At 29.6% G+C, this 15765-nt stretch overlaps 1 protein-coding gene across 2 annotated transcripts in view; it reads left to right on the plus strand.

Moving 5' to 3' along the window:
- Positions 1–15765, plus strand: part of LOC105845772 (uncharacterized) — a 104479-nt gene that overhangs the window by 40701 nt on the left and 48013 nt on the right. For both annotated transcript variants that reach the window (XM_065807292.1, XM_065807293.1), the window contains exons 4-5: positions 950–1004; positions 4621–4772. In XM_065807292.1, coding sequence (XP_065663364.1) covers positions 950–1004; positions 4621–4772 — 207 coding nt within the window. The remainder of the gene's footprint in view (positions 1–949; positions 1005–4620; positions 4773–15765) is intronic.

Genomic DNA, 15765 nt, shown 5'->3' on the forward strand with positions numbered 1-15765 from the left:
ATATATATATATATATATATATATATATATATATATATATATATATATATATATATATATATGTATATATATATATATATATATATATATATATATATATATATATATATATATATATATATATATATATATATATATATATATATATATATATATATATATATATGTATGTATGTATGTATGTATGTATGTATATATAAATTAGTAGAAAATCACTTAAGTAAATTTAACATTTAACACTGTGTTTCATCTATAAAGACTATATACACCCACACATATATATTAGTGATGTATCGATAGCAAAGGCCAATTGTGGCTAATAATAGGTTTTAATGCATTTATATAAGGGTATTATAATAACATTAATTATGTAAAATACAAATAAAACATGTACTTATACATCAGCAGTGACTCAATCTACTAGCCTATGCCATTGTATATCAACATTAAACCTTATTATTAGCCTAAATCTGTCATTTTATGTATGCTCCACTCTAACTCTAGTTTAGTTTTTAATAACTCTAGTTTAGTTTTTAATAACTCTAGTTTAGTTTTTAATAACTCTAGTTTAGTTTTTAATAACTCTAGTTTAGTTTTTAATAACTCTAGTTTAGTTTTTAATAACTCTAGTTTAGTTTTTAATAATGATATATAGCTTAGCTGCTTTTAATTATCAAGTAAAAACTCTCTGTTTGACTTTTCACAATTTATTTTTACTTATTTCAATTTTTATTGCTTAATTTTACCCAATATCACCCAAATAATGTCTCAGTTCAGTTTCAAAACAAAAAGTAGTTTAATAAATTAGAACACATTTAGTAGATATTTTTAATTTTTATTGTTATTTTTTTTTTTTAATTAGACTTTTTTGTGTTATTGATTGAAAATAAATTAGAATTTTCATTAACAATACATTTGTAATATTGTAAAGATGGTTTTCATAAATTAGGAAAATATGCTGGAGTTGTTTCATCCTCATTATCCATAATTAGAATAGGAAGCAGGTAAATATTTTTTTTCTTCTTTCTGATTATTAACCTGTTATATTTATCTTCCATTTAAATAGTTACGTTTTTTTTTCTTTAGTTTTATTGGAAAAACTATACTTATTTTATTATTTAAGCTAGAGCTTTCATTATTTCATTCAGCTAGAATTTCATGTCAAAATATTGGATTGCAAATTAAATTAAGCTAAAATAGGCTCATTATAAGTCAAATCATATGTTTTGCTAATTTGAAAAGGTCTGCATGAGAAGATTGGCTTTGAATGTTTGTGAAAGAAGTATTAAAGTTCAATCATTTTGAATCCTTTCGAGTTAAAGGCAAATTTGTTTGAAAGGTTTCTGTAAGAGCTTGTGACAAATTAAACTTTTAAATATATATTTTTTGTTAATTCGCCTCCTCAAGGCCGAGAAGGCCACTACAAATGAGGAGGCTACTTAATTGTGGTTATAACCCTCTCTCAACTCTATAACTCCGAAGCACAAGGCTTTGCAAACAGGGCCACTGCGCAAAGAAACAAGTTGAGCATGGTACTACCAGGGACATGGTGGGGATCGAACTTGGAACCTCTTGCTTGTGAAGTGAGTGCTTTACCATTACACCATTACCACATATATATTAAAAACCTCGAAAACATTTTCACGAAACTCCTATCCAAGGTCTACAATTTTACCAAACCTCTAAAACTAAATCTAAAATATTTACACCATTAATTAAAGTTCTGGTGAAACAATTTGATATTAAACTTCAGCATCTGAATCAACATCAAGATAAATAAGCCTTAAAAAGTATTAACACATAAAATAAATTTTGATTATAATGTTATCAAATAAATATTGTTGTTAATCTCTTGCAGAACTTTAAATTTAAAATGAATTAATTTAATATAATATATTCTTATAATATATAACAATTCCTTATTTATCCTAATAAACTTTGATAATAGATTTTTCTACATTAAAAAACAATTCCACCTAATATTACTTATATATCTAATTGTTTATGCATATTAATAAGGTATACCTAATGTGAACAAAATTTTATGTTTTATTTCCTTCATCTTTGCTCCATTTTTTTCAAAATCAAAGTTTGATCTGTAAATGATATAAGCAATAATATTTAAATCCTTCTCTTATTTTATGCAGTTTATGAAGTATTTATCAAGAATTATAAATGTTCTTGGTTTTCCAGAATTTACTTCCAATTCTTTTTTACAATACAACTAACTTGGTAATTAAAACAATAAAATAAAAATTTATTGAAAAAAATTGTCGTAATTATGTTGTTGTTATATACCAGTTTATATATATATATATATATATATATATATATATATATATATATATATATATATATATATATATATATATATATATATATATATATATTCATTTATATATATATATATATATATATATATGTATATATATAAATATATATATATATATATATATGTATATATATATATATAACTCCTAACTGGTTGTCAGAAAGTTTTTCCGTATTTTGTTGACAAAAAGTAAAAATTAAAATGCAAGACCAGAATTTTTTTTTTATTACTTGATAGACTGCCTGCCCCAACCAAACCCTCAGTCGATGTAGCAGCACTCCCTTGCGAGTCAGGCTATTTGTCAGTTGATATAGCAGCACTCCGTTGCGAGTCAGGCTATTTGTCAGTCGATGTAGCAGCACTTTGTTGCGAATCAGGCTATAAGATAGTCGATGTAGCAACACTCCGTGTATGATTTACAGTAAACAAAATTAAAATAAAAACAATTTTTTAGAAAAAATAAAAATAAAAACATTTTATTAAACAAAATAAAAATAAAAACATTGTTTCTATTATTATAAACATTCAGAATATTTTTAAAAATATTCTGGTCAATTAAATTTCCATTTTTGCGGTTTTTTTTAAAACAATTAATTTGTAATTAAATTAATGGAAGCTGACTTTTGAAAGCTTATATCTCTTATTAATCAATATGAAAAATTCTAACACATATTTTTTAAAATCCTCCTCCAGAATTCATTGACACTTACACTAGTCTTATTAAGTTCAAGTCTTCTTTTACTAATTATTATCTGAACAAAATCAGATGTGTCTTTCATTATAACAATATCTTGGTCAACCAAACAACCACCTGATTACGCAAAGTTTGTAGAACATCATAACTTTTTTCCAAATTTTCTTTTAACGGGTGTCAGTAAAGTTTTTTAAAAAACAACTTTACTGACACCCATTGATATATGTGATTTAAGTTGATATATTTGATTTAGAAATATTTAATATTTAAGTTGATATATGTGATTTAGAAATGGTTTTATTTTTATTTTTTAATTTTACTAGTTATCTTTTATTATTATTGATTATTATTTATTTTTTTAATTAATCAACTTCTTAAGAAAAGAAAAAAATTCAGAATGGAACAATGTAAAAAAAAGTCAAGTTTTTAAATGCGCAATCAAAAAATAAACTACCTATGCCAGCTAATACTTGTTTGAAATAGCTCTCTAGTATTCAATATTGGTTGCTAAAATCAAAAAAGTTTTGTTTATATTTTTAATTAGTTAATAAAGATAATTAACTAATAAACATGTTGAGCAATTCTAAAAATTAATTTAGATAATGCTAGCACAAAAGCGATTTGGAACAAAATCGTAAAACATTTTAACGTTGAATTAAAACAAGTAAAATATAGATAAAGTAAAAAAAAAAACCTTTACACACACCTTAAATCTTTGAAAGCAAACACATCTCGTGTATGTTATATACTCTTGTGCAGTGCTTTCATGTGAAAATAAAAATTTTTAAAGAATGTTTAAACACAACTATACCATTGTATACCCTATTTTACATAAAAGCTGTGCTTTAATGTAAAAATTAAAAATGTAAATTGATGTTTAAACACTACCCTTGTAGAATGCTTCCTTAGAAAAATTAAAAGTGTGAATAAATGTTTAAACACAACTTTTTTGAAACAAATTATATGCTAAAGGTTGTTTTATACATAAAGAAAATTTGTTATATATATATATATATACATATATATATATATATATATATATATATATATATATATATATATATATATATATATATATATATATATATATATATATATATATATATATATATATATATATATATATATATAATTTTTTATATATATATGTATATATATATATATATATATATATATATATAATTTTTTTCTTTTCTTAAGAAGTTGATTAATTAAAAAATAAGTTGATTAATTAAAATATATTGTTTTTGAATGTCATGATGTTTCTTATTTCAAAAACAATTATATATATATATATATATATATAATTGTTTTTGAATGTCATGATGTTTCTTAAGAGTATATTTTAAACAAAAAAAACAATGTATTTTTTACCTGATGATTGCAATAAATACATGATTTTCATTTAATCTCATCAAAAAACAATTATATATATATATATATATATATATATATATATATATATATATATATATATATATATATATATATATATATATATATATATATATATATATATATATTACTGCATATTTCTAGTTTTGTAATCTTTATATGCTTTAGCAATAGCTAATATACATTTTTGCTTTATTAGCTTATTATGGGGCTATGTATGTGATAAATTTGGAAGAAAAGTTGCACTTCTTTTTTGTGGATCTGGTTATACTGTAGCAACATTGTTATTTGGATTCACAATCAACTATGTATGGACTGTAGTTACTCGATCGTTTCAAGGATTGTTTATGGGTATGACTAAACTTTAACATTTTAAAATCTCATATATATATACATGTATACATATATATACATATATGTATATGTATACAGGGCTCAATTTAACGGTCAGACATTGGACATTGTCTGGCTAAAACCTCAGATTGTCCGATCAATTTACAAATTAATTAGACATTTTGACTGATGGGAGTTAAATTCTACAAAATAAAGCTTGGACAAGAATGGCGTGTGATCGAACGCTATTGCTGACCACACAAATGATTTTTTTTTTAAAACTTGACCACAACTGTTATGATGGTTTAAACGTTTATGAAATGTGCTGAAAAAAGAAACATTAAGCTAAAAGTAAATTAGGAAAAAAATTGAAAAAACTAAAGATTAAGCAAAACAATTTCTTATGAAAAAAAACAGCCAATTAGCTTTAAATAAAACTATACAAACTCAAAGTTAAAATTACTTTTTGTTACATTTTTTTTTACTTTTAATTGCATTTTAAAAAATTACTCGTAAAACTTATCTTTCAAAATGTTCAATTAAAGTTACAAAAAACACTTTTACAAATTACTTTTATTGGTTGATGATTATTGATATATAAGTAAACAAATTTTATTTAAATTATTGAAAAGTGAAATTAAATTATTGAAAAGAAAAATATAATATTTTTAAGTTGTATAAACATTTTTTTCAAAAAGCTGCAAAAAATATTGTTAAAAAAAAGTAACGTCGTCTTTTTAAAAGCATAATTTTTAATCATATCATGCTTTAATTAGTAAGTCAAGTTAAAAAAAATTTTAAACAATTCATTGTAAAAGAAGAAATAAAAAAAAAAAGAAAAAAAAAAAAAGCAAATATCATGGGAAGATTTAATTTAACTTTTAACTTATTCATAATTTAAAGTAACTTAAAAACTAATCTTTTAAAAGATTTTAAGAAAGACATGGAAAAATAGTTTCAAACATTTAAATTTATCATAAAAAATACATGCCTACTAAAAAAAAATTATTAACATTTAATTTACACATAATGTGTTTATTTTAAACATTTATATCATTATTTTTTTATCATTATAATAAATTTTCATTTTATTTAAAGCCTTCGTCTAAAACAAAAATTTGACTTAAAAAAAATAAGATCAATGGTTAAAAGTTATTCAAAACATAACAATTTTTTAAATTGCATTTAAATTGTTAAAACATCAAAACAGCTGTCATCAAATTTTAAAAGAAAAAAAGATAAAAAAGCATGTTGTCAGTTACAGCGTGAAAATTTAAGTCTATCTAAAAAAACATACAATATTAAATTGAAACTATTTTATTAAAAAAACTAAAATCTTCAATAAAATACTCTAAACAATAAGGAAAAAAACTACAACTTCACTAGACTAACGTTAAATAAACTGAATAACATGACAAAGATTTCGATGACATAACTCAGTTCCATAAAACCGAAAAAATTATATTTTAAAAGTTTGATTGAACTCTGTCCGACCCAAAAGTTTTGGTCGGATAAGGGACTCTTTAAAAAATTAAATTAAGCCCTATGTAAATGTGTATATACATATATATGTACAGTACTGTGAGATGTTTTAGACCACTTGTATAATTAGATGTATTTACAATTTTTTCCTATGTAATTTTTTTAAAGTGTACTTAAGTTTAATAATATATAAGATTAGTTGAAAGGATATATTATTTTGAATAAATAAACAAAATTGATGAGGGAACATGAGGGATTTGTTTGTTTATGTAATAAAACGATGTGTCATAATAACTACATCCAAAACAGGATATTCAAAGACTGCTGTTACAGAAATCATTAAAAAGTTTAGAGAAGCAGGCTCCCTTAAAGATAAAAAGAAAAGTGGTAGACCTCCTAAGCTAACAAATATGACAACAAATATTTAAAAACCCTTTCTGGGTTTTTAAATATTTATTGTCATATTTGCTGCTGTGTTAATGTCCTTTGGATGGCAAAGGACATTAACACAGCAACTGGGAAAAATGTCAGCTTTTCTTGTATTCAACGACACCTACTCGAATCGGGATTGAGAGGGTGTGTTGCAATTCGAAAACCATTATTACGGCGTGGCAATAAAGAAAAATGACTTAAATATGCAAAATGACACAAAGATTGGGTCCAGGAAATGTTTAGTCGGGTTCTGTACACCGATGAGTCCAAATTCGAAATTTTTGGAACAAAAAGACACCAATATGTTCGAAGAAGAATTGTAGAAGCCTATCAGCCCGAGTGTTTAAACCCTACTATTAAACATGGAAAAGGTTTTTTACAAGTTTGAGGCTGTTTATCTTCATCTGGAGTAGGTGATTTGATCAAAATAGAGGTGCGACTCACCGGGGATTCTTATGTGGATATCCTAAGGCACCTAATCCTAAATGCTGTATCATAGGTCATAATTTTATTCTGCAGCAGGACAATGACCCAAAACATTGTTCCCAAAAAAATATTTAAATAAAATGGCAGAGGAAGGAGTACTGGAATTGATGACCTGGCCTCCCCAGAGTCCAGTTTTGAATATATTTGAGCATATTTCAGATTACCTGGACAGAAAGAAGGTCAAACATGCTCCCCGAAATGCTAAAGAATGTTTTGAAGTACTAAAGAGAATTGCACAACATACCCCAGGATTTTATAACGAATTTGTATGAATCTATTCCCCGGCAAATATTGGCTGTGATTAAGACAAAAGGAGAACATAGTAGATAATAGGAGTTTTTTATGAAGTTTGATATTTAAAAGTTTGTAATTGTTCCATATTTTGAGTGAAATGTGTTTCAATAAGTTTATAATATAGAACTACAAACTTAAATATTACAGAATTCTCAGAATTTTTTGAAAAAATCTAAGTGATCTAAAACATATTCACAGTACTGTATATATATACATATATAGATATTCATATCCATATGAATTCTGGGTAATTAAAATGAGTGAATGCCCATAATCTTTATCATATGGGTGACATACAGTCAGCAAAAAGTATGGTCATACTTTTTTTTAAATTTGGCATAAGGTTGTTAGAGATGGCAAAACTATAAAACTAATGGCAAAACTGTCATCAGATTTATTTATCAGTTTCTTTAAATTTACCATCAAAACTTTAAAAAACTATTTCTAACAGTCTTTTGACGAATCTAAATATAAACATATCAGAGCTAGTTGTTTGTTAGTATTAAATTTTCAGAGAGTTTCCTTGCTGAAAAACAAAATGTCATGTTGTTTAAAGTCTTAAAGTGGCATGTTATATTTGGTAAATGTTTGGTGTACAAGTTCTTGCCAGCCTCATGGGTTCCTTTATCTCATTTCATTATATATATTTTTGAAAACTATTTCTATTGGTTTTAATATAAGTATAAGAGTTTTTTGATCAATTTTTCTATCTTTTGATAATTTCTCAAAATCAAAAAAGAAAAATAATAATAGACTTGTTTTGTCCATACAAAATTTTAGTACATAATGGTTATTTTTTCAAATCAGAGTTAGGTATGACACTATATAGTATACATATATATATATATATATATATATATATATATATATATATATATATATATATATATATATATATATATATATATATATATATATATATATATATATACACATATATATATTAGGGTTTTTCATAAAAAAGGTCAAGTCAAAGTTTTGAAAAGAGCCCTAGCTTATCTGCTCAGACCCCAAGTTAGTACATAGAATTAGATTTTTTTTTTTCAATAACAGAAAGGTTCCCACAATTCTTTGCTCAAGATTTATACACACACACACTCACACACACACACACACACATATATATATATATATATATATATATATATATATATATATATATATATATATATATATATATATATATATATATATATATATATATTTTAGACATGTTTGGGTCCAGTAAAAATGGGTAGTTTTACATAAAAGCCATATAGTTAGACAAACTTATGTAAACAAAACAATTAACATATATATACACACACACACTACACATATACATAGTAATTGAAAATCTTTCATTTTCAGAATATTATGAGTAAAGGTTTGCATATTTAAGTTTTAACTAAATTTGGTATTTTAACATCTTCTTCTTCTTTTTCTTTCGGTATTCCCGTTTAGGGGTTGCCACAGCGGATCAAACTCCTCCATCTAGCCGTGTCGTGAGTGTCCTCCACTGACACACCAGCCACTCTCATATCCTCCACCACTGCATCTATAAACCTCCTCTTAGGTCTACCTTTCCTCCTCTTACCTGGAAGTTCCATCCCCAAAACCTTCCTGCCAATATAGCTCTCCTGTCTCCTCTGTACATGTCCAAACCATCTCAATCTTGATTCTCTAACTTTATCTCCAAAACATGCTACATATGCTGATCCTCTAATAAACTCATTTCTGATCCTATCCTTTTTCGTCACTCCAAATGAGAATCTTAACATCTTCATCTCAGACACCTCCATCTCCCTCACTTGTCTCTTTGTCAGTGCCACTGTCTCCAGTTCATACAACATAGCAGGTCTCACTACTGTCCTATAGATCTTACCCTTCATTCTAGCCGACACCCTTCTATTACAGATCACACCCGACACTTTGTGCCATCCACACCACCCTGCTTGTAATCTCTTCTTTACTTCTCTTTCACTTCCTCCATTACTCTGTACCCTCGACCCTAAGTAGGTAAACTTGTCGACCTTCACCAAATCAACTCCTTGTAACTGGACCTTTCTACCGTCTGCTCTCTCATACACACACATGTACTCTGTTTTACTTCTGCTCACTTTCATTCACCTGCTTTCCAAAGCATACCTCCATCTTTCCAAGTTTACCTCCACTTGCTCCCTACTCTCACTACAGATCACAATATCATCAGCAAACATCATAGTCCAAGGGAAATCCTGTCTAACTTCGTCCGTCAGTCTGTCCATGACAATTGCGAACAGGAAGGGACTCAGGGTTGATCCCTGATGTAGTCCTACCTCTACTTTAAACCTGTCTGTCATTCCTACTGCACATCTCACTGCTGTCACACTGTTCTCTTACATATCCTGCACCACCCTCACATACCTTTCCACTACTCCTGACCTCCTCATACAAAACCACAGCTCCTGTCTCGGAACTCTATCATAAGCTTTCTCTAAGTCCACAAACACACAATGTAACTCCTTCTGTCCTTCCCTATACTTCTCCATTAACACTCTCAGAGCAAACATAGCGTTTGTGGTGCACTTAGCTGGCATGAAACCATACTGCTGCTCACAGATCTCTACTTTTTCTCTAAGCCGAGCTTCCACCACTCTTTCCCAGATTTTCAGGCTGTGACTGATCAACTTTATTCCCCTGTAATTACTACAACTCTGAATGTCGCCCTTATTCTTGAAAATTGGCACCATTATGTTATGTCTCCACTCCTCAGGCATCTTCTGACCTTCCATGATTCTGTTAAATAACCCGGTCAAAAACTCCACTGCTATCTCTCCCAAACATTTCCATGCCTCCACTGGAATATCGTCCGGTCCAACTGCCTTACCACACTTCATTCTCCGAATTACAGCCCTTACTTCCTCCTTGCTCACCTGGAGACCCTCCTGATTCACAACCTCTGTCTCTTCTAATCTTCCTTCCATATCATTCTCTTGATTCATCAGTTCCTCAAAATACTCCTTCCACCTTTCCAAGACACTCTCCTCACTAGACAACACATTTCCATCTTTATCCTTAATCATCCTAACCTGCTGCACATCCTGCCCATCACGGTTTCTCTGTCTGGCCAATCTGAACAGATCCTTTTCCCCTTCCTTAGTGTTCAACTTCTCATACAGATTACTATATGCCTTTTCTTTATCTTTTGCCACTGCTCTCTTTATCTTGCCACACATCTCCTTGTACTTCTCTCTACTTTCTTCATCTTGCTGGAGATGCCAATTCTTTTTAGCCAACCGCTTTCTGCTGAAACTTTCCTGAACTTCCTCATTCCACCACCACGTCTCGTTGTCTATCTTCTTCTTTCCTGATGTCACACTAAGTATCTTCCTAGCCGCATCCCTCACTGTATTTGATGTCTCATCCCAGGTATCCAGAACATCACCACCCAGTGCCTGTCTCACCTCATCTCTGAACTTTAAACAACAGTCCTCATCCTTTAACTTCCACCACCTGATCTTAGGTTCTGTTCTCACTCTCTTCGTCTTCTTCACCTCCAAAACCATCTTACATATCACCATCCTATGCTGTTTAGCTACACTCTCTCCTGGTACCACCTTGCAATCACTAACCTCTTTCAGGTTTCTTCTCCTACAGAGGAAATAGTCGACCTCTGTGCCTCTTCCCCCACTCTTATACGTCATCCTGTGCTCTTCCTTTTTCTTAAAATAAGTGTTAACTACAGCCATCTTTATCCTTTTAGCAAAATCTGCCACCATTTGTTCTTCTGTATTCCTTTTTTTAACCCAATACCTACCCATCACCTCCTCATTGCCACTCTTCCCTTCACCAACATGTCCATTAAAATCTGCTCCAAGAATCATTCTCTCTTCTATAGGAACCTGCAGAACAACTTCATCTAACTCTCTCCAGAATTCTTCTTTCTCCTCCACATCACAACCTACCTGAGGAGCATAAGCACTGATGACATTCATCACCACCCCATCAATCTCTAACTTTACACAGATCACTCTGTCACTTACTCTCTTTACCTCCACTACACTCTTACTAAACTCCTTTTTCAGAATTACCCCTACTCCATTTCTCTTCCTGTCGACACCATGGTAGAAGAGTTTGAAGCCACCGCCAATGCTCCTGGCCTTGCTTCCCTTCCACCTGATCTCCTGTACACATAGTATGTCTAACTTCCTCCTCTCCATCGCATCAGCTAGCTCTCTCCCTTTACCGGTCATAGAGCCCACATTCAACGTACTAAATTTAACCTCCATCTTCCTGCTCATCCTCCTCTCTTTCAGCTTCAGAGCTCTCTTCCCCCCTTTCCTCCTCCTCTCTTTCCTTGTCCCAACAGTAGCCCAATTTCCACTAATGCCCTGTTGGGCAACAGCACTAGAGGCGGTCGTTGTTAACCCGGGCCCTGACTGATCCGGTATGAAATTCCTATTGTTGATCCACATTATTTGATTTGGCGCAGTTTTTACACCGAATACCCTTCCTGATGCAACCCTCCCTATTTATCCGGGCTTGGGACCGGCACTAAAATACACTGGTGTGTGCATCCTAGTGGCTAGGTTAAATTTGGTATTTTAACATATTTAATCCAAATTTAGTATTTTAACATATTTAATTGTAAATATAAAACTAAAAATTTAAGTTACAAAAAACTATTATTCTCTATAGCTTGATATTTTTTTATTGTTCCTGTTACTGCATTCGTTTTAACAACTTACATAAATTTGCGAACAAAGATTTTATGTGTAATCAGTTATTCTGGTTATTTGAACTAATTAAGTTTATTGAAAAACATACATAATATATTTTTAAAAACAATCTTCAATAATTAACCTTTTTACTTTTGACAAATACAAAAAGTAAATACAATAACATTTTTTGCTTTTTATGATTTTTGCATACTTAGGAAAAAATACTTTGTAAAGGGCTTTTATATTTTTACACACCCACACACGCAGACATGTAATTAATAAAATGATTAGTAAATGTGTATGTATAGTTATATATATATATATATATATATATATATATATATATATATATATATATATATATATATATATATATATATATGTATATATATATATATATATATATATATAATATATATATATATATATATATATATATATATACATATATATACATTTAAATATATATATATATATATATATATATATATATATATATATATATATATATATATATATATATATATATATATATATATATATATATATATATATATATATATATATATATATATATATATATGTATATTAGGGATATGACTTTTTTGCAACCTACTAGGCCTGTATCGTAATTCAATGAACTTTTATGTAAAAAGAACGAATAGATGTTTCATTTTGACATATTTTGAAAAAAGGTCACCCCAAAACCAAAAAATCGAATTTTCAATAGGTACACTTTTGTACAGTAAATGAATATTAAAGGCTGAAGATGTTGTAAGAGTCATACTCCTGTTGTTATTTTATTTATTTATGCAACATGTACTGTGATATAACAAAAAACATTATGTGATATATAATTATACAAGTATTACAAAATTAACAGTATCAAAGCGTCTAGTACAACAATATACATAACTGTCTGTGTCTATAGGCCTACTGTGTTTAGTACATGGGTCACATGATGCTCACGTCTCATAAAGAGTCTAGCGCTTATTACTTAGAATGAATCGAAGTTGCAGTTTGTCTTTCTTTCTGCAGGAAGCATACAGGTCTTGCATCACCTTGATTGCACGTTCAGCTATCTGATTACTTCGTGGTATGTCGATGACGGATGGCTCTTTCTTCCAGTGATTTTTGAATGACTGCAATGCCTTTTTGTAAGGCTTCAATACATCAGATAAATTCTTGAAGTCATTGTCATTGTACTTTCGACTACTAAACCAATGTTCTGCCCACTCATATGAAATGAACCTGCAAACCTTCTCCAAATTCTTTCTCGCTTCAGGCATAAGAATGAACGCCAGAATGGCGAGAATGGCTCTTGAGTTCCATCTGGCATTGCTCATATTAGGAATGTTCTGAAAGTGAATCAGAGGGAAGTTTCTTTGTTCTTCATAGAACCTAAACACTCTTGTTAAATGGTACAAAAACTTCATATCGTCTCTCCACCCTGATTTATCAAGAATTTCTACAGTTCCATTCACAAACTTATCCTTCAGTTCATCATACTTATTCAACAGTTCAGACACAAATGGGTATTCAATGTTTGGAGATTTGGTATCACCCCCAAGTTCTTCGTCCATCACCAGACGGAGAATCCTGTCTAGTACGTGATGCTGACAACCGATAAATTGTGGTATTGTGACACCCTTTAATTTAAACATACGTTGCAACTTCACAACAACTCCATTTCTCTTCCCAGTATTGACGTTTGTTGTATCAGTAATGATCATCTTAATTGAATTCCACAAATTGTATTCATCAATAAGTTTGGCAATTTTTTCAGCAACAGTTTCAGCTTTGCCATCTTTTAAACGCAGTGCATCAAGTTTCACGTCAGTTCTTTCATTCTGAAGTACAACTACCTGATATTCCTTATCATCTATTCGTTTGCCGTCAAAGTGTAAGGACCACTGTTCCATTTTAAGTTGTTGTATCATATCTTTTTTTAATTTACCTGCCTCTTTGAATATGGACTTGTAAATTGCTGATTGACTTGGAGTTGGAATATCAATACCTTGTTGTGATAATACATTGCATATTTTAGCAGCTTTCTTTGTGGAAACTCCACTTGATGTAACCATACTTACAGCAAATTTACTTTTGTAGTGCTTTCTAGTTTTTTTCTGAGTGTCCTCATCATCGTCTTTATCACCGTCGTCGTCTTCATCATCTTCACTCTTACTTTTGCAGTTTTCAGATTCAGTACCACTGTCTGTGGTAGACAGGACTTGTGATGTGGAAGGTATTGCTGTTCCAGACTGGACTTTCCTTCTCTTGGAAGGGTGAATGGTTTCTTTACTTGCCACTTGTCCTGTTGAGTACCCCACCTGTCCTTTACTTTCTTTTTGTAGGTGGTATAGACGTTTATCTTCCGAGGATAACCACTGGCCATTCACTTTCGTGATGTCAAATAATGCATTGAGAACATCATATTTTCCATGCTTGACACATTCATCATAGACCTTCAGCACCTTCATAAGCTTTTCTCTTATCACTTGATCAGACACACGTGGAAAATTCAGTTTATTGTCCCACAATTTTGTAATTTCCTAAGAAATTTGGTCTATTCGTTCTTTTCTTCCTTTAACATATGCTCCGAGAAACTGGTATCTTCCTACGATCTGCAATTGAAGTGGTATTCTGGATTTTTCATCGAGTGAATGTTCTTCTACAGCCACGCTTCCTCTTCTTCTGTGTGACTCTTGAAATCTCACCAAATTTTTAGTCCAAGTCTTCTTGTTCTTTGTTACTGTGGTATGACTTTTCTTGTGAGACATCATATAATATTGTTACGACTTTACGGATAGCTGAGCGTAAATATCCGTTTAATAAAGTCGTTTAATTAATAAAATACTTTAACTGTATAGTAATCCAATTATAGTTCGATAATCCAGTCAATGTTGATAACAGTTCGATAATCCAGTCCGTATCCTAACGATAATGCTACAACTACTTATACTTCGTACACTTACAGCGTCTTTAGTTCGCTACAGTAGTTCCTTATTAGCTCAGTTACACGCAGAGTACTTCATAGAACTATTCACATTATCAACACTGAGCTCTGACAGCAGCTCGCTTATATAATTATTTAGAGCTTCCAGAATGTTCTACTAAGTTCTATAATCTTCTACAGTCTGTTACAGTCGTCTATATCACCGTGGTAACACAATGACGTCATCACATAACAATTCCAAGTATTTGCCGGCACACGGCCGTTTCGTTGCCATGGTAACGTGTGGCGTTATATTTATAAATTCATAACAAAATAATGAAATAAATAGAATTAAGCTGAGAATTAAGCTTAAGATTAAAACATCGGTCAAAAATGAATGTATAAAAATGGTAAATCAAATTTTTATTTTGGGGGTGACCTTTTTTTGTTGCAGAAAGCTATTTGGGCCTTTTTTCATGATTTTAGGTAAAAGTTCATCGATTTATGATACAGGAAACATTTTATTTGAAAAAAAATTAAAAAGTCATATCCCTAATGTATATATATATATATATATATATATATATATATATATATATATATATATATATATATATATATATATATATATATATATATATATAACTATACATACACATTTACTAATCATTTTATTAATTACATTTGCGATAAATTAGAA

The sequence above is a fragment of the Hydra vulgaris genome, chromosome 10 (assembly GCF_038396675.1).
Source record: "Hydra vulgaris chromosome 10, alternate assembly HydraT2T_AEP".
NCBI classification, from domain to species: Eukaryota; Metazoa; Cnidaria; class Hydrozoa; order Anthoathecata; family Hydridae; genus Hydra; species Hydra vulgaris.